Raw genomic sequence first — 25107 nt, forward strand, 5'->3', positions numbered from 1 at the left:
AAAGAATAAAAACTTCCCAAGGTCAAAGAAAAGTCTCTTCAGGTGCTCTCTTTCTCTCTAACATACTCCATTATAAATTTCTAATTATTTGGAGAAATAATTAACTTCATCGTAGGATGCTTTTTCTTATCATTATACCTAAATTCAGTTCAAACTAACACCAACAATCTGCTCTGAACACAGCTTAGTGAGCCAGCTAAAAGCAGTATATGTACCAACAGGATAAAACCAGCCAGCATTTAGTCTTTGAAATACTTTATTTCCAACTAGGAACTTTATAAAGACATATTTCTCTTTTCCCCAACTTCAGCATAATTTCATGTGCTTTTTCTTTGGATGATAGAACCAGGGATGTGATTGTCCCCCTGTACTCAGCACTGGCAAGGCCACACTTGGAATACTGTGTTCATTTCTGGGCCACTCACTCCAAGAAGGACATTGAAGTGCTGGAGCGGGTCCAGAGAAGGGCAATGAAGCTGGTGAAGGGTCTGGAGCACAAGTGTGATGAGGAACAGTGGAGGGAACTGGGGTTGTTTTGCCTGGAGAAAACAAGGTTCAGGGCGACCTTATCATTCTGTAAAACTAACTGAAAGGAGTTTGTAGCAAGGTGGGGGGTCAGTCTTTTCTCCCAGGTAACAAGCGATAGCAGGAGAGGAAACATCCTCAAGTTCACCAGGGAAAATTTAGATTGCATATTAGAAAAAAATTCTTCACCAAAAGGGTTGCCAAGCACTGGAACAGGCTTCCCAGGGAATTGGTTGAGTCACCATCCCTGAAGGTATTCAAAAAATGTGCAGATGTGGCACTTAGCGACATGGTTTAGTGGTGGACTTGGCACTGCTGGATCAACAGTTGGATTCAATGATCTTAAAGATACTTTCCAAACTAGAAAAATCCCATGATTCTATAAGCTTATGAAGGACATTGTAAAAGTGTGTATGCACCAATTAAAGAAAACTGAGTCCATTGTAAAGCTGCCTGGACTATTTTGGAAAGGATACAAAGTTAAATTAAATATTCTAGCCTCAGAAGCTGTCACTGCAAAGGAAAGCTGTGTTATTGATCTGGTATCAGACATGGTTTACGGCAGGTGAACATGATGAACGTGGCTCCCTTAATTACAGTGAATCAAAGCAGGAAGAATTCTGCTGGTGTCTAGACTTGTAGCAAGAGCAACTCAGTGGAGCAACTCAGCAAGGAGACAAGGGAATCAGGTCCTCCCACTTCAGGAAGATGGTGTCACACTTTAGTGATGACTTGACAGAGGAAAATTCCAGTATTCATACATGATAAATCACGTGCACTGAGTTGAGCGTACAGCTTGCAGTCAGCACTTTCCTGTGAGCAGTGTAAGCACCAGAACCATGCGGTGAAGCATCTGCTCATAATTTTCCAAGCTTACTAATGATCTCAGCATTTGCTGTCTTCAGATGAATAAGGAATGCCAAATAACTATTTTAGAGTCACTTAGAGGGTCAGGAGAGGTGAATCATGTTGGCATTATCTAAGGTAAGAGAGCAGGAAGTTGCTTCCAATCACCTTCAAGAAAACACTTTCTTCCAGTCGTAGACAGCAAGTCCCTGGTACCATTCATATAAATAAACCTGGGGGACAGATTTGGTTCAACAGTTTCTTTAGCCTCCATCACAGTCATATTCATTCCTCTCTCTTGTCTTAGCAGTGCCAGTCGCTCTGGGTATACAGCCGACTGGTTACATCCTTCTTGCATAGAAGCAGCTCCCACTAACTCATACAACCAGGAAAACAGCTGTGTATGGGAGAATTAATTACACAGCCTCCATTAATTATTTACCTGCTGTGACAGGAGGTGCAATTAAAATTAAGAAGCTGTTTTGACTGCTCATTCCTGTATGCTCTTTTCCCAGACAAGGAGAAGGAATAAAGTACTGTTTTTAAATTGTCTCAGTGTTTTGCTCACATTGATTTACTTTTTTTTGCTATGAACTAAAATTTCGTATTGAAAAGGTGAGCTTTCCCAAGAGTAAGTCTCTGCAAACTTATTTTCAGCAAAGTTGACTTTAATAATTCCCCAGTACAGTATCCTCCGGACATTATACCTACACTGTGATCCCAACAGTCTGGTCTGCCTGACACACATGCACTGCATGGATAACACTGAAAAAGGAGTCTCTATATTACTCAGCCATCCTATGGGGCCCAGACTAACGTATTGATTTAAAAGCACTCTGAAGATGAAAAAAATACTCATAATTCTAGGACACTTGTTTTGTATTATGGTGAAATAAATACTGAATAATTTATATTTTTGTATAATATTAGTATGCAAATGATGACATGAAATGTCTTTGCTTTCATGAGTCCTGCCTTATCAATCATAGCATTTTTTTCTGAGCATTATCATTAAATGATTTTAAAATGCAAACCAAAAAATATGGCAACTAATACTGGGCGTATTTATAATTTAATTTGTTCTAAATTCTCTCCATGACCAAATGTGCAAAGTGCCAAGTACTGTCTCTCCCCAGCAGCAGCTAAAGGCAATCAGAACCTCCCTGACAACACCTAGCATCTTGCAGAGCACAGCACCTGACACCAAAAAAAAAACCCAAAGAATTTTGAATGTCAGTGAAACACAGTGATCCCTCAACTAGAACGTGTTAGCTGTTTCACAGAGCGTACTAAGCCTGTTTAACAGTATGAGACAGAAAAGACAGACATGCAATACCTATACTTCCAGAAGGATTTTTAAGTCAGCAGGATACAATGGTCCAGACTGAAGAATATCACCTTACCATATTCCTCTGACATGGAAGGTAAATCATACCTTTAATTGTCATACAAGACCTGATATCAGAGCCGTGCCTCCTGTTGAAGAAAGTCTCTCTAACTGCATAATCCCACAAAAATATCACATTTATATTGTATACTACCAGCTGAAAGGAAACTTTTTTTGAATCAGAATGACGTATTTCATACCTTCCACACCAAATTCAGCAGCCTACCAAAAAAATGGAAGAGCAAAGAGGGGTTCAACATTACAAAAAATATAGCCCCAAATGTTATAAATGCTATAGAAAAGTTTAGAAAGAAAAGCCCAGTACTCAACTAGCAAAAAATGTCACTGTGGTATGAATGGCTGCTTCATGTGAGCTGAGCCAGAATCAGAGAGGCTTTCAAACTGAGTTGCCTGGTCATTCAAGCCAGATTGTTCATGGCTTTATCCAGTTGGGGTTCAAAACCTCCAAGGAGAGAGACCATGCAGAGGTTGCTTCTCTGGGCAAACTATGCCTCTCCCTGACTGTCCTTACGGGAAAAAAGACCCCATCTGAATGTCTGCTGTTTCAGCTTAGGGCTGCTCCCTCTCCTTGAGGACTGGGGACTGCTGGTAGGTCCTTTCAAAACCATTTCTGCTCCAAGCTGAACAAGCCCAGCTCCTCCAGGCTCTCCTCACAGGGCAGGTACACTAGTCCCTATCAGCTTGATGGTCTCAACCGAACTTCCTCTGGTTTATCAACTTCTCTATGGTTTTTGGGCTCCTAATATCAGATTCAGTAATCCAGATGTGGTCTATCAAGTACTGAGCAGAGGGGGTTAATGAGTCCCTTCAAACTGTATCTCTGCCACTGTCCATATAGCCCAGGCTTCTATTGCCACCTTTGCTACCAGGACTCACCTCTGACTCATGTCCCATTTGCTGGCCACCAGGACACTCAGGACCTTTCCCACAGAGAAACAACTGGAACAACTCTTCATTTGCAAACTCTATGAGAGCAGCAGACAGCAAATAACAGTGCTCCACAACGGACACTAGACAGCAGCGGGCACACATCTGAGCTAGTCCAGCCACTGTGCTGCAAGCAGTTGAGCTGTGGTTACCTGACCTCAGGACTGAGCCCAAACACACATAATACTGGTGTACTCAACCCACATGACCATGTTAGTATGACTTTCCTGTCAGTAGAAAGGCATAACTGCATACAATTAATATATGAGAACATTTCATATCTTAGACCTTACTTAAAGACTTATTGTCAACTGTTACAGCCCTGGAAGTAGAGCTGCGCAACATCAGCTTTGCTACTCTGCAAATGACTAAATCAGGAATTAACCCTTCTAAAAAATTATCTTTGAAAACAGTTACTGCTTTTCCTCCTCACAGTTCCCTGTAAAATATAGACAATTGCCCACTGGTTAAAGCTCAATGTATAAAGTTTACTCTAAACCAAAGTATATGATCAGTTTCATAGAAGTGAAATACTTAAAACAACCCAAATCAAAAATTCTCAGTGTCAAGCTATGCATTTATATTTTTTGTCTTTTTTTGGTAGATTTGTATCAGCAACACAGATTTGACTGAAAAGCAGTAAAGCTTACTAACACTTGGGAAGGAGAATAAGCTGGATAAACAATATGAACGGATGCAAATAGCCAACTATCTCATTTTGATACCTATTAAGACAGTTGCACTTCAATGGTGAATGACATCATTTCGAAATGCAACATTTGTAAAAGTTTACTGCAGCAAGTATTCTTTAACATGAATGTAAGCTTCCAGAATGTTTCATGTCTTAGGTACATGCTGCTCTGTGTTTCTCACACACTCTATCCTCCAGGAGGATAGCTGATAAGAGCATCTCTGGTTCTGTAGAACCCCTATAAAACCACTTCTGATAATTCCAAGACCAAGGCCTGCACAGATGCAAGTCTGTCACAGATGCAAGTATATTTGGACTCAAAGCCTTTGAAACTTCTGTAATCACTAGGTATTGCACAATAAATCTCCACTACAATATCAGGCCAGATTGTCTCAAAGGCACAAAATATAGATGTAGACAAATGTAGCAACAGTGCACAGTTATGTAGCTGCCTACATTCTGAATTCTATTTGTTGGAGCAAGAATTCCTTGGTTCATAAGGACGGTCACTAAACTTTCCTTTCAGCTAAAGGAAACAGAGTCCCTTGAAAGAGCACATACCAAGTACATTTGCTGTGCACTGGAGAATTCCTGAGACATCTTCAGTTTCTTCATTGCCAGAGCAGTCTGTATAGGAGCATCTGTTCGATATGTTGTGAAAGTTCTTCTCTGCATCCCTGTAACTAGTGAAAAGAAAAAGTCAAAAAGTTATAGTATCTCCTTATACAAATGCAGGGTCAACAAATGTCTTTCAGAAGCAGTGGTAAAGGATAACTTTAGCTTCCTTTCTCTCCTCCTTCCTTTTCTACCTTCCATTTCCTCCCTTCCATTCATGCATTATCACACACAGATGACACTGCATTAGTAGCCTGGGTACTTCAAGTATTATACTAGAATCTGGAATATCATCTGTAATGCAAATGAACACATTAGAATAGAATACTGCCAAAGGGCTAGCATATGAGGGAAGGGACCTGGATGAGGGAACCGAGTGTACCCTCAGCAAGTTCGATGATGACACTAAACTGGGAGGAGTGGCTGACACACCAGAAGGCTGTGTTGCCATTCAGCGAGACCTGGACAGGCTGGAGAGTTGGGCGGGGAGAAACTTGATGAAATTCAACAAGGGCAAGTGTAGAGTCTTGCATCTGGGGAAGAACAACCCCATGTACCAGTACAGGTTGGGGGTTGACCTGCTGGAAAGGAGTGAAGGGGAAAGGGACCTGGGGGTCCTGGTGGATAGGAGGATGACCATGAGCCAGCAATGTGCCCTTGTGGCCAAGAAGGCAAATGGCATCCTAGGGTGCATTAGAAAGGCTGTGGTTAGTAGGGCAAGAGAGGTTCTCCTTCCCCTCTACTCTGACTTGGTGAGGCCACATCTGGAATATTGCATTCAGTTCTGGATCCCTCTGTTCAAGAAGGACAGGGAATTGCTTGAAAGAGTCCAGCGCAGAGCCACAAAGATGATTAAGGGAGTGGAACACCTCCCTTATGAGGAGAGGCTGAGGGAGCTGGGTCTCTTTAGCTTGGAGGAGACTGAGGGGTGACCTCATCAGTGTTTACAAATATGTAAAGGGTGGGTGTCAGGATGATGGAGCTAGGCTTTTTTCAGTGATATCCAGTGATAGGACAAGGGGCAATGGGTGTAAACTGGAGCATAGGAGGTTCCATGTGAACATCAGGAAGAACTTCTTTACTGTAAGAGTGACAGAGCACTGGGACAGGTTGCCCAGGGGGATTGTGGAGTCTCCTACGTTGGAGATATTCAAGGCCTGCCTGGACAAGTTCCTGTGTGATGTACTCTAGGTTACCCTGGTCTTGCAGGGGGGTTGGACTAGATGATCTTTCGAGGTCCGTTCCAACCCTTGGGATTCTGTGATTCTCTGTCTGTCCTGTATATATCATTCTGTCTGGGGTTTTGTGTGTAACAAAGTTGTACAGTAAACTCTAAGCAAAACGTTTGTGAGGCAGTGGTGAGTATCTAATAAGAATAATAAATCCACCACACCACATTAGTTTAGCACTTCAAGTATAAAACTTAACTTTTGCCATGAATGAACTTCTGAAAAGATCTCAGCAGAATTAAGGACATCAAGCTGTAACTCAATATGCTATCAAGAATAAAGTTTGTATTATAGCCTCCTTGAGAAAAAGTTGAAAAGAATCCCACCAATGATGAAAGGCACAGAGCAATGGTCCAATCAGCAAGATAGCAGCTGACATCTAAATTATTCTATTTCACTTGATTTTTCTGGCTTGTTTTTCTTTAATTCAGCAGAAACAGAACAGAAGCTGAAACTATGTTTATTTATCATTATCACCTGCTTTATGCAGATGATAAAAAGGAGAGAAGAGGGAATACAAATGAAGAAAATATTACACCAGAGTGATAATGCACTAGGCAAAAGATACAACTGATTTAGCTCATTACACAGCGAAAAGCTTGACTAATAAGTATTTTATTAACATTTTTGTTATTCTTTCATACTTTGTTTATACTTTCTAAATCATGAATAGCAGTTTTAAGGATCTGGCTCTTTATCTGGTTAATGTGTGCATAATCTCAACACCTGCATTGCCAGCACCTGTGGGAAAGGACTAGAAAGGCTTAAGAGCTGAACATCACATTACCCCCAACAGGGAAAATGTTCCTCCATGGGGAGTAATGCCTATCGGGAAGAGTGGGCTCATATTAGACATGGAAAACCCAGTGGTAAGAGCTGGTGCACTCTGCAGTGAGCTGCATAGTCTGTTCTGCTTTCCAAGTCCCCAGTGATGCCAGACCACATACCCGACACACTGCCCAAACTGGCCCAGAGCCCAAAGTCATGGCACAGCCCCACCACCATGCCTCTTGGTCTCTTCAGCCAGTGTCACCGACTGTGAATGACACCATAGCCACTCCTCTCTTCTAATCTAGAGGTTCTGCAAGGCTCAGTGCTGTGTCCTGCACTTGGCTCACAACAATTGACCATGCAATGTTACAGACTTGAGGAAGAGTGGATGAAAAGCTACCCAGAGGAAAAGGACCTGGGGGTGCTGGCCAACAGCTGGAAGAACATGAGTCAGCTTGTGCCCAAGTGAAGGCCAACAGCATCCTCGCCACACCTCAAATCCTGTGTTCAGTTCTGGGTCCCCCACTACAAGAAAGACATTGAGGTGCTGGAGGGTGACCACAGAAGGAAAGCGAAGCTGGTGAAAGGTCTGGAGAACAAATGTCATGAAGAGCTCTCTACAACTGAGAGAGCTTTGCTCTCTACAACTGAGAGCTGAGCTCTCTACAACTACCTGGAAGGAGGCTGTAGCAAGGTGGGGGTCAGTCTCTTCTCCCAAGTAACAAGTAATAGGATGAGAGGAAATGCCCTCAAGTTGCACCAGGGAAAACTTAGATCAGATATTAGGAAAAAATTCTTCTCTGAAAGGGTTGCCAAACACTGGAACAGGCTCCTCAGGGAAGTGGTTGAGTCACCATCCCTGGAGGTATTAAAAAATGTGTAGATGTGGCACTTTGGGATATGGTTTAGTAGTGGATTTGGCAGTACTGGAATAACAAATGGACTCAATGATATCAAAGATCTTTTCAAGCTATGAAATCCCATGATTCTATGATTCTATGGTTATATCTTGACCAGGACAGACCTGATGAACACTTATGTGTTACCAGGTGTCAGTGCCCAGCTGCTGGCAGAGTAGCTGCAGGGGTCGCTGTGAGGAAATCCGTGGGCTGCCCCATGCTGAGCACAGTCAGTGCCAGCCACTGCCTCTGGGGAAATAAAGACAGGGCAAAATGCTTCATGGAGGTATGAGGTGTGAAAGAAACATCCCTGCAGAAAACCAGGTCACTGCAGAAGGAGAGGAGGTGCTCCAGGTGCTGGAGCAGAGATTCCTCTGCAGCCCATGGTGTAGCCCATGGTGAGGTAGGCTGTGCCACTACAGCACATAAAGATCCACAGTGGAGCAGGTGGATGTGCCCTGAAGGAAGCTACAGCCTTTGAAAAGACTGTGCTAGAGAAGGGGAAAAGCAGTTTTGTCTCTAAATTGGAGAGACATCAATTTGATAGGTGGACCACTCGGTGGATAAAGAATTTGTTGGCTGGCCACCTGCAAAGAGTTGTGGTCAACGGTTCAATGTCTGGCTGGAAACCAGTAACAAGTGGTGTCCCTCAGGGATCAGTGTTGGGAGAGGTCTTGTTTAACATCTTTGTCACTGACATGAAGAGTGGGATTGAATGTGCCCTCAGCAAGTTTGCTGATGACACCAAGCTGTGTGGTTCAGTTGATACGCTGCAGGGAAGGAATGCCATTCAGAGGGACCTTGACACACTTGTGAGGTGGGCTGATGCCAACCTCATGAAGTTTAACCATGACAAGTGCAAGGTCCTACACCTGGGTCAGAGCAATCCCAGGCACAGCTACAGGTTGGGCAGGGAAGAGATTCAGAGCAGCCCTGGAGGGAAGGACTTGGGGGTGTTGGTCAGTGAGAAAATGAACATGAGCCAGCTTCAGTGTGTGCTTACAGCCCAGAAAGCCAACCGTATTCTGGGCTGCATCAAAAGGAGCATGACCAGCAGGTCAAAGGAGGTGATCCTGCCCCCCTACTCTGCTCTTGTGAGACCTCACTTGGAGTATTGTGTGCAGTTCTGGTGTTCTCAACGTAAAAAGGACATGGAACTGTTAGAACAAGTCCAGAGGAGGGCCATAAGGATGATCAGGGTGCTGGAGTTCTTTACAGTGAGCATCAAGAGGCACTGGAAGAGGTTGCCCAAAGAAGTTGTAAATGCTCCATCCCTGGCAGTGTTCAAGGCCAGGCTGGACAGAGCTTTGTTTGACATGGTTTAGTGTGAGGTGTCCCTGCCCATAGCAGAGGGGTTGGAACTAGATGATCTTGAGGTCCTTTCCAACCCAAACTATTCTATAACAGCATGAGGAGTTTGGAGCAGCAGAGAGGAGTTCTTATGGATTGACCACAAGCCCCATCCACCTGCACCACTCAGGGCAGGAGTCAGGAATACTTTTATATCAACCCAAATGTTTTTTCATCTTATTATATAGGACATCCTCTAGAGACAGATGCTACTTTAACCAGCTCATACTGATGTTCACAAAACTCAGTCAGTGTGCTGTAAATCACAGGAATTCTAGGCTTTCAGTGTCCCAGTTTTAAAGTTTGTCCACTTAAAAAAATACATCTAAGCCACATGTGGCCATAAATAAAAAGCCGCATTGTTATTGCACACATGCTTCCCTCAAGGCACCGTATTATCCTCTGAAGTATCCAAATGTGACACTTGAAGCAATTTTTTTCAGCAACTGAAAACATTAGCAGCCAGAAGGCTTCTCCCCTGCCTTCTCCCATCACAGCTACCTGCCAAGACTGGCTCCCTCACTGCCCCCAGGTGCCACCAGACTGCTAATATCACAGATATCACCTCCAAGCTAGGGCTCCCTGAGAATTTTAACCAAACATTGAGAAACCAGAAAGGACACCTCCCTCCGGTGCACTGAGATCTGAAACTGTGTCAGAAATGCTAAAAAGACCCTCATTGTAGCTTGAAAATAAACCAAAAACCAAACAAACCACAAAACCTTACATCTGTGTATTTAAATACAGAGGACAGCATTCTTCATTTGTCATATGGCACAGTCATTGAATGGCTACAGACATACAGCCATTCTATTCTGTCTGTTAGCAAAAGCAAGTTATCTGTGGCAGTAAAGTATCGTGCAGGTAAGGAAAAGGTTGAAAGGAGAGTATTTTAATCTGTAAGGGAATTCCTTAGGTTTTTATGCTGATAGTTGCTATTACCTTCTTATCGCTCAGTCATCTATTAATTTTCTAAATGAACTCTTAGGAGGTAGCTTTAAGCCCTGTTTCTGCAAAAACCTGGAAATATGTAACAGCGTGTGTGTGACAAGCACTGACGCGGGTTTTTTAAAGATTTGGATCCTCAAGTCGTGGAATAAACAACATTCTCAGCCAGTTCTGTGAAAAGCAAATTGGTATAGATCTTTTACAAAAAAAAGATTCCCTATTTTCCTCATGTTCTGAGAATTTGAGAGAAAAAGTAGAAAGCTTGGCACGCGAGGCTGTGACTTGGGAAGTACAGAGCAAAACATTACCACACATCTTTCATTATCTCACATTAACACTTACCCAATAACTTGATGCTCAAAATACTGCAGTGTCCTTTGAAGAGTCTGCCGAATGGTCTGGGGCTATGGAAGAATAATACAAATTGTAAGACTAGGGAAGTATAGTACAGTTTAATTGACAGATATTTTAGCACACTATTTTTCTACAGTTTTACTCCTCTTCCATCTTCTACCTGCCAGAGGTCCATCACAATGATACTCATTTTCAAATTAAGTATTTTTAATTCTTTGCATGTTACTTCACCATTTAAATAGAATGAATTTTGCAATGTGACATAATTAATAGTGCTTACAAGACTAGTTGTGTGTAACAAAGGAGCTGCTTCACTATTAGCTCTCAAAAACGATCACCCACCAGTTATCTCAGTTATTAAAAATAATTATTTTTAAATAGTCTTCAAGAAAATGCTATTATTTTGTGATGAAAATATCACCAGGAAAAGGCATTCGGTTTTTAAACTTTGTATGCTCCCTAGGGCATTTTGTGCTAAAGAATATGTCATGGTTTAACCCCAGCCAGCAACTATGTACCACGCAGAAATGCGCTCAGTCCCCCTGCCCCTTCATGGGATGGGGAGGAGAATCATAAAAAGGTAAAACCCATGGGCTGAGATCAGAATGGTTTCACAAATTAAATACAATATAATTATAATTATTATTAAAACAAAGATAGCAAAATCAGAGAGGAATAAACCCCAATAAACACAAGCGATGCACAGCAACCACAATTGCTCACCACCCACTGACTGATACCCAGCCTGACCCAAGCAGTGATCTGGCCCTTCCAGGTGACTCCTCCAGTTTATATACTGGGCATGACGTGCTGTGGTATGGAATACCCCTTTGGTTAGTTTGGGTCAGGTGTCCTGTCTCTGCTCCCTCTTGGCTTCCTGTGCCCCACCTCATTGGCAGAGAATGAGACTGAAAAGTTCTTGATCCAGGTAAGCATTATTTAGCAACAACTAAAACAAACTCAGACTAAAGCCAAAACACAGCACTGCACCAGCTACTAGGAAGAAAATTAACTCTATCCCAGCCAAAACCAGGACAGAATATTATAAAGATGTGATTTATTTTGGCTTACATTCCTGACAAGCTGTGACTCTCCAGTAACATTTTAGATTATTTTATTTTATTTTCCTTACTACTACTGCTGAGGCTATACTTATTATTTTGAATTAATGCATGAGAGATCTCTGGGTAAATAAAGCAAATGTGAAATCCATGTAATTCTATTTTGAATTTTCCAAGTCACTTATGGCAAAAAAACATCATTTTTCAAAAAGACTAGTTAATACAATATCTGAGGTTTTTCACATGTCCATTTTGTTCTGGTGCCAGAGGTTAGACACAACTGGGATTTATAAGCCTTCCTTTTGTATCAGAGGCCCACAGGGATATTTTGATCAGGCCTGCAGCAGCAGACACTAAAATTCTGGAGATATTTGGTACTTCCCTGCTTTTTGGAAAGGACATCCAAAATGTCCCTGAAATAGACTAGAGGAATTTCATTCTAAAACTGCCATCAACTTTGAGAGTCTCAGATTTTGCTTACTGCTATACAAATTCTGTAGAGAGCTGTGTAGTTCAGGAGGTGAGCTTTCTACCTACTCTTGCAGGAGTTTGCAGGAGGAGGTATCTGTTTTGATGACAGCAGGAATGAAGAAAGGTACAGAAGGCTGCACTAGGCTTGTACAATAGTAATTTTATTTTTTTTAATACCAAGCTACAAGAACATGTCTTCCCTTTTGAATTCAAATGTGTAGCAAGGCATGCATTTAACAAGTGCATGAGTGGACTCAGAGAAAAAAATTAGGCCCTTTTTAGCATGGTCTGTAATGACAGGACAAAGGATAAGGGATTCTAAGCTAAAAGAGGGTAGATTTAGACTAGGTATAAGAAAGGAATTTTTCCCAATGAGGGTGCTGAGACACTGGCACAGGTTGCCCAGAGAAGTTGTGGCTGCCCCATCCCTGGCAGTGTTCAAGGCCAGGTTGGAGGGGGCTTTTTGAGCAACCTGCTCTCATGGAAGGTGTCCCTGCCTGTGCAAAGGGCTAGGACTAAATGAAATCTAAAGGTCCCTTCCAACCCAAACCATTCTATAATTATATGAACAAAAATATAAGAAAGAGTTACTGGTATTTTTTCTAATTCTGTATCAGATAAATACTTCTCTTCCCTGTGGGAGCTAAGTTTCATGTGCTAAAAGGCATTGAAAGTTACACATTCTCTTGGAAAACACACTGGAAACACCATATGACTGAAACCATCATGTCTATCCCCCTTCTCAGTGACTCAGCAGGTGCTGAAGTCCTCAGGCCTGATGGGCTACTAGAAGAGATTCAGCAGCTTTCCTGTTCTCAGCAGGCAGAAAACTCGAGTCTTCACATACAGAAAAGATGCCTTTTCCCTCACTAGCAATGAAAAAAATCCAAACGGCATTAAGCAAAGAGGTCCATAAAGCTGCCATCTTCCATCTCCATACAGCATTTTCCTCAGCTCCACTCTCAACACACAGGACATTAGCACTCCACCAGCAACTCCTCTGACATGAAATAGGTAATGGCAGAAATGTGTGATTGTTAAATTAAATCTCCCTTCTGGCTCTCCCTTTACAGCATGAGTATGGAAGGCAGCAATGCCTGCTACCACAGCAGAGAGTAAATAGCTTTTTATCTTCGCTGGAAGTTTTGGAGCTTACAATACCTGAGAAATCCTCCAAGGACTGTCTTTGCCTGACACACAGATGTTGTACTCCTTACGCAGGGAATAATCTATTTGATTACCTCAAGATTTGACCATACAAGCAACCCAAGCCCTGAGCTTACATCATCAGTAGACCTCCCTTCTCCTGCAGTGCTGAATGAAAGCATAAAAAATACTCCATGTTAACTCCCTCTTCTGAAAGTCAAATCAGCTGCCTAGCTGTTTTGAGACAATTTTACCCCATGAACTCATACCCCTTTTCACTGCCATCTCCTATCAGATCTTAGAAATTAAGTGCAGACAAAAAATAAGATTTATGATTAAAGCACTTGTCATAAACAGAGCTCTATGCAATGTGCTCCCAGCCAGTATGAAAACTGACCTGAGGAGTCACAAAGTCTCTCTTCACTTTTGACAAGAATTATGACAGCATGTCACTGTGCACGGTTCAAAAGCCACTGTGCTCACCTTCTCAGTTCGCTGTATTTCATCTGTGGTGAATATCATTTTGCTGTAGATGTAATTCTGTAACTATGGCCATGACTAACCAAAACCAAGATAAGAGATATACCTGGTCACAGCTGCATGCAAGGGTAGTTTGCTGTACTACTTCTCCCATTACTGACTATGCATTGCCAATGAGAGAGAAGGTAAGCAGGAAAACATTTCCACCTCTTTTCTTTATCCAGGGGCAAGACTGGATGGAGGAAAACAGCTAAACCTTTTCCTAGTAGCATGAAACACAGAATGTCTCCAAGAAGAATAACTCCGCTTTTCAGGGAGCTAAAAGATAGCTTATAACAACCTTCCCCACCGCTATATAAGTCTGTGCCGCACAGGTACTCAGTGGCACTTATTTGCTGAAGAGGTTTTAAAGCTTCATGACCACTTAAAATGAAAGACTTAATATAAATATAAGATAGCAACTGTTGCCTAAACCAGTAAATGTTACCAATTCATTTTGACTACAATGACTTACTAATATTTGGTATGCATTTCAAAAGGAATAGTCACATCAGCTCAATGTTTCTAAAGGCATATCAAATTGTGACATGCCAGTATTGCTATTGTTAACTGTAAATTAACCCAAGAATTGCTACATCAAATCATGTCCAAACTCCATCTGCAATGATGATATACAAGGTACAAGGGAACACTGGAGATATTCAGACTGATCTCTTGCATGGCAGAGGCCATAGGACTTCCCTGAATTAATTCAGAAGCCAGACATTATGCCATGGCTAACCCTAATGTATCATAATAAATAGTTATACGTCACCAAATCAATGAATCATACAGGTTTGATGGAACTTCTGGAAGTCCTTCCTGCTCAGTGTAATTTTGCACCCCTGTGAAAAGATTAGGTGGGTGTAGATTACATTAAGATACCCCCAAAACTGTGTTTTCTTGAAGGCTGAACAAACACAGCACCCCCAGCCTCTCCTCAGATGTCAGGTGCTCCATCCCCTGACCATCTTGGTCATTTCTGCTGGCACCTGTAACAATCTCTGAGGCATATGCAGAGGTAACTCAACTAGTTCAACTTCGTGACTGATGGCCACCTTTTGAGCCATCAGGTCTAGTTAATATTCTGCACACTTATCACACCCTTAAGCAGGCCATATCTCACCAGTCTGGCTCTAATGACACTATGGGAGACCACGTCAGACTTTTCTGGAGTCAGGGTAGACAACATCCCTCCATCCACTGAGCCAGTTATCTCAAGGTCTCCCCTGGCTGTATCACTGGTGCCCATAATACATGAGCAGCAGATGTCATAGTCCAAGAGACAAACAAGCTTTGGCAGCCTCTTCACAATGCAATGTCTGACCTCCTGGCAAGCAACAAACCTCCTGAGGCAGCAAGTCATGCTGGTGAATGAGTGCCTCTGTCTCTTTAGATGAGAACTTCTGATACCTACCACCCTCCTTTTCTTGAAGCCTCTAAGGGCTGAGGCGTAGATGGCTCTGATGCCTCATCACAAGGGAGGTCACTTCTCCCACTTATTTCCAGGTCAGTGTAACTGGTGAACAACTGGTGGAAAAGGGGCCTTAGCTGTGTTGCCAGAACTAACAAACTTCCAACCTTCTCCATCTCAGAAGTTTACACCCTTCAGCCTCAAGGGTTATCTCTATTTTCCCCTCCTTCCTTTCAACATGGGGATCAGGTTCTTGGCTCTGCAAGGCCTCTGGAAAGACCTGTCCACTCTCCCTGATGTGTATAGCCTGCTCACCGTCTACTACAGCTCTTCCACCTGGCACCTCAATGCTGTAACCAGAGCACGCTGCTGTTGCACACCAGCAGGCAGCATCCCTGATCATTGCAGCCCTGCCATGGCAGTCACTGTTATTCCATCAGCCACTGCTGTTTGCAGGATGCACTCATGGAGAAATCTGCCCTTCTTGTTGGATCTTACTCTCTTCTCCAGTAGTGAGAAACTGGCTTCAAGACCTGAAGCTAGAGGAATAATAGCTCTTCAAAAGCACCTTTATGACTAATTGGAGAAAATCTTTATGAAGATACTTGTCTAAATGAACTTGAAATATTCCTTTTTTCTTTTTTTATTCAGACACCTTCCTGTGAAAACAGATTCCAGTTTAAACACTGTAAAATTTGGGGGATTTGTTTTGTTTTGTTTTTTAGTTTAATTTTCCCTTCTTTTATCTTCATTGCTGCCAGTTTTAGAGACAAAGGGAAGGGGACTTCCACTTTAATTGCATCCTTTGTTATAAATGTCTTTCCTAGGCAATCAAAAGTAAGCTTTCCAATCTTCTCAAAGGACAGAGATTTAAGCCTATTCCCTAGCCATTCTCTGTTGTCTGTGAAATGTCTTTCATTTGATTGCAACACCTTCAGAAATAAATGGTAGGGCTCCTCTGCCCAACTAAAGGCACCCAAAGTGATTCATTTCATCCTAAGACTGGTATCTAATATATGTCTGAGGACTCAGTCTTTAGAAACACCTGTTTCTTTCTTTTGTCTAGAAAACATGTTGAGTGATTACATTAGACTTAGACATCTTTTAAATGTTTAAGTAAAGACAGACAAACCCCATTCAGAGGTCACAGACCCATACACAGTGTCCTAGATGACTCAGTCTATATTTACATGCATGGAGTTTCAAATTTTCCATCCCATTCCTTCTGCATCCTAAGGTAACCAAATAGCATTAAAAAGCAAAGGAACTGTACAGAACAGGAAGGTCTGAGCCAAGAGAGCAGCCAGGTACACAGACCACTTCTCCTTAACCCTAACAAGACTTCAAAGACCTTCAAAGAAAGCTAAGTGGCTCCTAGCTGAGCCTCAGAAGTGCTTCAGCAGTCAGGCTAGAGAAAAATCTAATACTTAAAATGTTAAACATGGAAGTTGAAGCACTGAAGAGCGTAACAGGCTCAGCAAGAAACCACTTTGCTTCTGTCACAATTCCTTTGCAGAAGTTCGTTGGGTCAGGGGTCTCCTCCAGACTCTTGTGCCCTGGGGAGCGGCAAAGTCCTTCCTAGAAGAACCCACACTTCTGCATGTGGCAGACGCACATTACCAAATACCTCAGCCAAATCAGCACTTTGATGCTGAAAGGTTTACATGCTTCAAATCTGTAGTGTTCAATCATTAACTCGGCAGATGTGCAAGACTTTAATTGCCAGCTTCACTGCTGGTGATCATTCACTAATAAGAAACATTTCTTTTTTCATATTGCAGAACCAATTTTAGTCAAGTCTTTCTGCACAGGTGACTACAGATCTCTACGCACACATGAGTTGGCGTGCACCTGGCTGATCCAGAAGAGATAACTTGCAAAAATAGTCATTTTCACATCCAGTCAGGGTTTTTTTAATATTTACCCCATGATCATGAAAGCAGTAGAAAACTGTTCTTCCCCTGTCCTTCTGGTCACCAAAATAATGGTTTTAATGGCTGTAAACAAAGGCTCCAGCTGAAGGCAAACAGTTATGCCATTCCCACATGCCAGGAGTAGGGAGATAAGCACTGAAATTGATAAAACTAGGGAAAACAAGAACTGAAAAGAAAAGAAGGCTCCTTTGGCATCTGAGAATTTTCTGATGGTGGAGAAAGAAAGAAGGCTCCCTAGCAGGTCCTTGCAGATCCTGCACAGTCAGGATCCCTCCCTGTCCCTTTCCCAATAGCTGAAGAATGATATGAAAAGGGACAGACATAAATCAGAAATGCAGAAGCAGACCCCCAAAATAATAAAATTAAAATTACAAAAATCTTTTAAAAAACCTCTTTTGGGTTTTAATAGTGCTTTTGATAATGTCAGGAAAATAAATATTTTTACTCTCTAGTTTCTGAACCTTTAGGGTGCAATCCTTTTTTTCTCTGCAACTGTATAAGCTAAAAGTGTATTTTTCTTCATGTAAACCAGCTTCCTGATTCCAGAAGTTTGTGCTTTAGATAAAAGCACCAACTGCTTGCAGACCATGACTAGTGCCAGATTTGGGTGAGATGCAGAAGAAGATGCAGAATCCCCAGGAGGAGACTGTCTGGGGATCCGGAGCAGGATGACTGACATCTGGAGGCAAAACAGGCTGCCCTGCAACAGCTCACAATGATCCAGACAGGTCCAGGCAAGGGCTTAGCACCTGAGCTCAGAACCACCTAAACCTGAAACCATTTTGCTCCTCAGTTTAAGTAAACTGGGGTACTCCTCAGAGTATATACTTGTGCACATCACAGAAAATGCCTTAATTTATTAAATAACATTAAAACTAAGAATTTTACCCCATATTATTTTATGGCTAGAACAATGCAAACACTCTGAAGAAATAAAACAGACCTAGATACTAATTAGAAATTGTAACTCCTGCATCCCCAGCTGCCTTTCAATGAGAAGAATCAGACATTGTGGATGGAAACTGACTATTACATCATCTAGTCTAACTCATTGACAGCAAAGGATAAATATCCATTATAATACTGGCTGAGATCACTTTGTTCATCTTTGAATTTCACCATATCTAAAATGGATAGAAGATCTTGTCCGCACTGCAGAAAGAATCTATTCAGTAGGTGAGAATATCATAGAAGATTTATTGCTAATGCTACCTGTTCATGTTTTAATGCAACCCACATCTACTACATAAAATCATCGGTGCTACTCTAGCAGACAGATAGGAAATGAAAGGCTTTACACGTCAGTCCTTCTCAAGGAATTTATTCTTCTGGGATAGAAAATAACCAATTTCCTCAGTATGACTGAACCTAATTTCATATGCAGAGCTGCAAAGTTGCTTATCCCTTGAGACCTACAGACAAACCACAGATTTTTTAATCTTCATTTTGAAACTTACAGTTTGAGAGTTAGCAAGCAGACATGTCTAGAAAGAATTTGAATATGAGATGGAACAATTTTGTTTACTCAAAGCATTTTATAACAGCCTTTAACATTAGCACAAGAGGTAGAAGGAAAGAGAAGGATTTTCTCTGTGTTAACATTACAGTTACCCCAGGAGTATACTGGACCGCTGCAAAGTGGAAACTGTCTCTGCTCAAGCAGCTGCAAATGAATGATATTAACCTTCACAGTGATGTAGCCATGACTGCATGCTGCTATTAGGGCATATACTGATAATTATAACATTCCCTCCTACTTTACAATGTCTTTCTCTACTATTTGTTCTAAGCACTAAATGTCAAATAAACTCACCCTAAATAAAATTCCATCAGGGTAAATATAATGGCTGCAGGCTGTTGGGTGCAGCTCAACTCATTGGTTTAATGTTTCATTTTCTGAGGTTAAATGAGATGTCAAACTACCAAACAAAACAAAGCCCACCACGGTGCTCATATTGATAACATTTTCCAGAATCTTCCTATTTAAGACACCTTAAACAGCTTTGTTCCAATGTATGAAACCACAGATTGACTGGCTGTGGGCTGCTTGTCTGACCTTGTGTATAAATGGTTTTTCTCTCTGCTAAGTTGAAAGATACTCAGCAAAATCTGATTTTATTATACTTTATCAGCAAGATAGCCAGAAGTTATTCCTACAATAGTAGAACTGAGATATACCTGATGGGTTGATGTGAGTCATAAGGAGCTCAGAATACTTGTGCAAAATGTTTTCAAAATCTCATGTAAAATCAATTTGTTACTTCTCCTGCTAGTGACAACAATTTGTTATCGCTACTAAAAAGAGTAGTTATCCCTCAAGAGTAAGTGGTAGAGGTTTATGATAGAGCCAAGTTCGATTTGAGATGCTATATTGCAACTCCTCTGCCAAAACTGCACCAGCACTCACTGGAGAATTCACTTGCAATTAAACAATTTAAAGTTGCAGCAGTCCTGTGACATAAACAATAGCCTACACGCTAACATAAATGACTGTCTTCAGGTTCGCTTTTCTTCCACTGTTAGCAAAAAGGTTGTATTCAGTAAGACAGTTCTTAAATTCAAACTATTTGGTAGCAGCCAGTAGCAGCTTCGTAAATTAAACAGGAAAAAAAAATGTTCTTACTTTAATTTATCTCCAACTGGGCCTTTAAAAAATAGCAGGAATAATTCTGAATGAACAGAAAAGTACATTACAAGCAATTTTCACTTAATGTTTCTAGTTCAAGCAATGAGCTACATAGGCCATTCACAAAATCAAACGGAAATGTAAGCCAGTTTAATGCTGTGTGATGTTGTAATTCTCTTTCCAGAATGATCAGTACAGCACTCGGGGGGACGCAGTCTCCTCTGAATGCATGCCCAGTCACTTGCAGCTCCTTCAGGGTAGTCCATGTCCCTTAGATGGGAGCAGAGTATTTGACTGTTCAAATAAGTGATTTTTTTTTTCTTTTCCCCTAATTTTGATTCTATTTTCAGCCTGGTATTGGATACAAGTCAAGATAGAACTGGAGCAAATGTGAAAATTGCTGCAAGACACTAAAGAATAAAACTGTGGCCATTGATGCCAGGATACCATTCCTATGCAGTGGAGCTCTTAAAAGCAGAAAAAAAAATATGCTGATAATGAATAGCATATACAGTCATCATCTTTAGTTATAATTAATCAAAATTTCTATCACTGTGGGTGTAAAACTCATCCTTTAAAGTGGAACACAACAACAAAGCTGGAATTAAAAGAAAAATTTATCATTAAATGTGCTTGTGATGTACATATAATTATTTCAGTATTTATCTCCAAAACCACTACACCCAGCCCAGTGAGAAGAGCACCTGTTGTTTTGACAGCAGCGGGATCTAGCTCCAGATTTATTTGATTGAGAACATAACCAAAGACTCTTTGATGGTCTTTCAGATGAAGGAGGACAGAAGGGACATCTGTGCCCAGTCAGGAACATGATTTAGGAACATGTTAGAGTGGATAGGAGCTGCCTATGTACTTACAGGCTCAGCTTTGTGGGAACACCACAGGGATGAAGGGCTGTGAGAATGCAGAGACAGACATGGTCAATAAGCACAGAGCACCATTGTCCGTGATCTTGTGAGCTAAAGGATTCACAAGAACTGAGTGTGTGCAATGCCGGAATTATGGCACTGAGTAACTAAGTTTGGTGCCACAAAACATCATCACACTCAGATGCCAAGCACATCATGGCTTGGCACAGTATCCCAGACACTTTGGACAGCAGCACCTGGCTATGCCCTGTTGTTGGGAGATGCTCAACCCTCCTGCTACCAGTGCTCCTGCTTATTCAGCAAAATGGTACTTCAGGGGGCAACAGGGCAGCAGCTTGATGTGATGTTCAGCATACACATGGTTAGTTTGTTGAGTGCGGCTGTGACCAAGAGTTGCCTCTCTTCTTGCATCACCACTGCTCTGCCTCCCAGCATAGCACACCCTGCTTCCCTGACCCCCCCCCCCCACACACAAAAATGCCAGCTGTAGGGTATATGTGGAGATCTGCTCACCCTTCTCATCACCACATGCTTTTCCGCAGAATATGGGGCTGTTTGGGTGGGAGTTGAGCCCTATAGGAACTAGCCTTCTAGTTCTGGCTGTTAAAAAAGAGAAGGTTTGGGCTAAGCAAGCTCCAGATGAACAGTGTCCAACCTTCAATCATTCAGGCACATCAAGGAACATTTACAAACCCACAGGAACATAAAATGATCCTGTGCTGATTGAGGATCAGGGCCCGACATCCTCTAATATAACAACTGCAGGAAAAATCTCTGAAGAGGTATTTAAGAGAAAAGTGGGAAAATCATGTGTCCTGGAAAGTGCTAGAAGCTGTTCTCTTGCAAGTAAGCAGGAGGGGTTGGATTCAATGCTGCAACACAGCAAGGTTCACTTTTCAGGTTTTTTCCACAGTTCCAGAAAAAGTAATATTTGTGCAAAATACAAAATGCAGTAACTTCACTGTTTCAGTATAAGACACCTCAAATACTGCATTACTGTATATTACTCTACAGAATTACTTTCCATTGACGATTAGTACAGTCGTACTAACTCATTAATGCATCATGCTGAAGATATTAATATTTTCACACACATTTGTGTACTACCACTCCTCAGGCCTTGCCTGCTTGCACAGCTTTCTTGCCATTCTGCCCCATGGACGCCTCTCTTGCTCAGTTTCTTCACGCTTTGGGTGCTCCTGCTCAGTTCACAGCTCCCCACATCCCCAGAGCAGCTCTCAGTAGCCCCTGCTACTGCCACACTGAAACACCACCAGCCCAGAGATCTCTCTGCATGCCACAGTAGTGTTAAACACACACACAGACATTTTCCTTGGTGAAAACACACAAAAAGTATTTTCGTCAGTATTTCAATCCTAGCTGTTGCTGAAGGAAAGCACAAAATTAAGGCTAAAGAACCTGTAGCATCCTTCAACTTTGAAAGTGTTCAGCACCGGGGTGGGGACAAATTGCTGCTGCATTCCTGCTGGAAAGGAAAACATCAAGCCATTGCAGGCAATATAGGTAGTATATACATCTACATACACTCTTATGTACATATATGCATGGTTATATTGTTACTGGAGACCCATATCTATAGCATCATTGAATGAAGATATAATTAGAGCTTTTTGTTCAGAGGGAAGATGTCAATGCAACCTTCAGGCTTGCCTTTCAATTTCACAAATGATGGAAATGAGTCCCACTTGACACTAATTTTATAGGCAAAGTATTTTTTTTACTTCCTTTTAAAGTTATTTCTAATTTGTATTAGCAGAGATGCAAAAAATATCAAAGCACTAGACATATGGTAACTTGACTTGTTGCAAGAAGGCATCTATTCCATATCACAGAACATATTCTTAGTAAAAAAAGGATGCACCAAAATAACAATGCACCTGAGCAGTGATTTCTCAGAGTGAAAAATGAAAAGACAGCAGACTGATTCTCTTTGTGTACCAAGACTGTGACAACATGACTTTTAGACTTAATCACATTAATTTATGCCAAAATGTGTAAGATGAGAGTGAAGCAGCAGTTACGATGTCAAGATAAAAAGGGAAATTTTAAGCAATATGTATCACATTAAAATTTAAAACGAACACAGTTGTTCAGCAATAAGGATTGCTATAATTAGCTCCCAAGGAAACCATGGAAGCTATTGTTTGGGATATCAAAACCAGGATGGATTAAATTTTTGCATTCTTAAGTGAAATTTCTCTGAGAACAGGGAAGAAAGAGAACTCTAAGATCTACCAAAGTTTTCCTTGTCTTTTAATTCAAAGAGCATGCTTATTTTGAAAACACATTCAACAATCCATCAAAGCTAGAAAACTGCAATTGTCTTTTATAGCAACTTAATACAGGTGGTAATAGTCAAAGCTGAGAAAATACAAATACTGAGGTTATCTAAAAATACTGCACTGAGCTACTCCAGAATAATTCTAATATTTTCGGTAACACATGCTCTAATTATACTGTTGCATTATTATAAAATTAAATAGCTTCTTTTTTTCTTTTGTACTAAAACAAGATGGGTCACCTGAGATATCATCTATTAATACTAGCATTACAAGACCAGATTCCCAGTGGTGAGGGAAAAAAATCTATGGGAAAGAAAAGTCCTCATGGAAGCTGGACTGCCATTAGCTATGTAATGCTCTGCTAATTTCTCCCGTTAAACAGCTTGTCTACTCCCACCCAAACAGGTCAAGAAACACCCAAAAAAAGAGTGCCTTAAAACTAAAGCAAAGTGACAGCTGATAGTGAGGAGACTTAATTTCCAAAGCTGGACAACACCAGGCAAAAAGATGATCCAATGCCACAATAGCAACTGGTTTACAGATCAAGACTACTTGTTGCCATTAATGCTTTATACCTAAACACATTAAAATATCTCAGAGACCAAAGAAACATTCAGGTGCAGCTGAAACTTTATGAGGAAAATGTAGTGATGGTCACAGAGGCATTTACACAGGTGTAGCACAATCATAACAGAAAGGCTGGAGAAAGACCTCCTGTTTCACATTAATCTACCAAAACTCCTGAGCTACTCATTTCAGCCATAGAGTGATATAAGAGTACATTACGGGTCCTACCCAAATTCACTACTTTCAGCATACACAGTGCTTCACTGATTCTCAAATACAGGTATAGCTACCCAGATAATCCTTAAGTCATAGGTTTCAAACTACGTCGTGGATACACTGATCTCTCAGAATGTCAGCACATCTGAGAGGCACAGAGAAATCTGTTGCTGAAATATTTCTGAACACAAAGTCGAAACTTTTATTTCTCCCCAATTGAGTATAGAAAAACCCTCCAAATGCAAGAAGTTGACATCTCCCCTACGCTGAAGGAAGAATGTGCATGCCATGTATCACAGAGAGGTAACTTTTTTATACGAAAATGTTGCTAGCACCAGATAGAGATAAGCACTTCATGCTTTTACTGCTGTAATTTAGAGACTCGACGGAAACCACAAACCCAGCTAAACCGCCAGCGCGCGCATTTGTGCCTCCCGACCCGATTTCCAGCACCGGGCTGCCGAGATCGTCACTCCCGCAGGTTTGCGGGGCCGGCCGGCAGGAGGGCGCGGGCATCGCCGCTTCTGCCCCGACACACACCCGACCCCCGGAGCTGCCGCCGGCAGCAGGGGAGAACGGGAGGGAGCCGGGAGCTGGGCACTCACCGCGGGGGCCGTTAGCCGGCGGATGCTCTCGCCCAGCGAGTCCAGGTTGACCCGCCGCCGGCGGAGAGCGCGGCGAGCCCCGGCGCTGGCCGCGGCGGCAGCGGCGGCTGTGGCGGCGGCGGCGAAGGGGGTGTCGGCGTGGCCGGGGGGGCTGCGGCTGCCGTTCCAGCAGAGGCGGGACAGGGGACACTCGCCCTCCTCCTCAGGGCTGGTCTCCGGGCAGTCCGAGCCCAGCGAGCTGAAGGACTCCGAGGAGATCTTGCGCCCGGACATGGTGCCTTGGGGCGGCGGCGGCTATGCTCAGCGCGGGGCGGCGGGCAGCCGCGGCGGGCAGCGCCGAGCCCTGCGGCCGCAGGGACGGCCGCCTCGCATGGCCGCGGGTGCCCCTGTGCGGGAGGCACAGCCCGAGCCGCTGCCCGGCTCCGCGCTTCGCCGGGCCGGGGGAGCAGCGGGTGCTGCGCGGCGCCGCGCCGGGAGGATTTAAAGCGGCGGCGGAGACTGCTGCCCTCCTCTGCCTCGGCCGCCCGCCCTCGCTTCCCCTCCCCCGGCTCCCTCGCTGCTCCGCGGGGATCACGTGTTGTTCGGAGCCCTTTCCCCCTCCTCCTCCTCCCTCCGCCTCCCCCCGCCCCGCTCGCCGCCTGCCACGCTCAGCCCCGCTCGCGGCCCGCAGCAGCCTCCGGGCCCCGCTTCCCGGCCCCGGAGAAAAGCGGCCCCCGGCAGCACTGCCCGGGAGGGCCGGCGGCCGAAGCCGGTTGTGGGGAGGGAGGGCAGAGCGCTCCGCTCCCCTCTCTGAGC

At 42.8% G+C, this 25107-nt stretch overlaps 1 protein-coding gene across 1 annotated transcript in view; it reads right to left on the bottom strand.

The window, feature by feature from the left end:
• GUCY1A2 (guanylate cyclase 1 soluble subunit alpha 2) overlaps positions 1-24585 on the bottom strand; it is a 145281-nt gene extending 120696 nt beyond the window's left edge. The window contains exons 1-3 of the mRNA XM_034074446.1: positions 24313-24585; positions 10552-10613; positions 4959-5080 (exon numbers count right to left, since the gene is read on the bottom strand). Of these exons, the coding sequence (XP_033930337.1) occupies positions 4959-5080; positions 10552-10613; positions 24313-24585 (457 nt within the window). The remainder of the gene's footprint in view (positions 1-4958; positions 5081-10551; positions 10614-24312) is intronic.
• Positions 24586-25107: the final 522 nt, after the last annotated feature.

Source organism: Melopsittacus undulatus, chromosome 2 (genome assembly GCF_012275295.1).
Source record: "Melopsittacus undulatus isolate bMelUnd1 chromosome 2, bMelUnd1.mat.Z, whole genome shotgun sequence".
Lineage (NCBI taxonomy): Eukaryota > Metazoa > Chordata > Aves > Psittaciformes > Psittaculidae > Melopsittacus > Melopsittacus undulatus.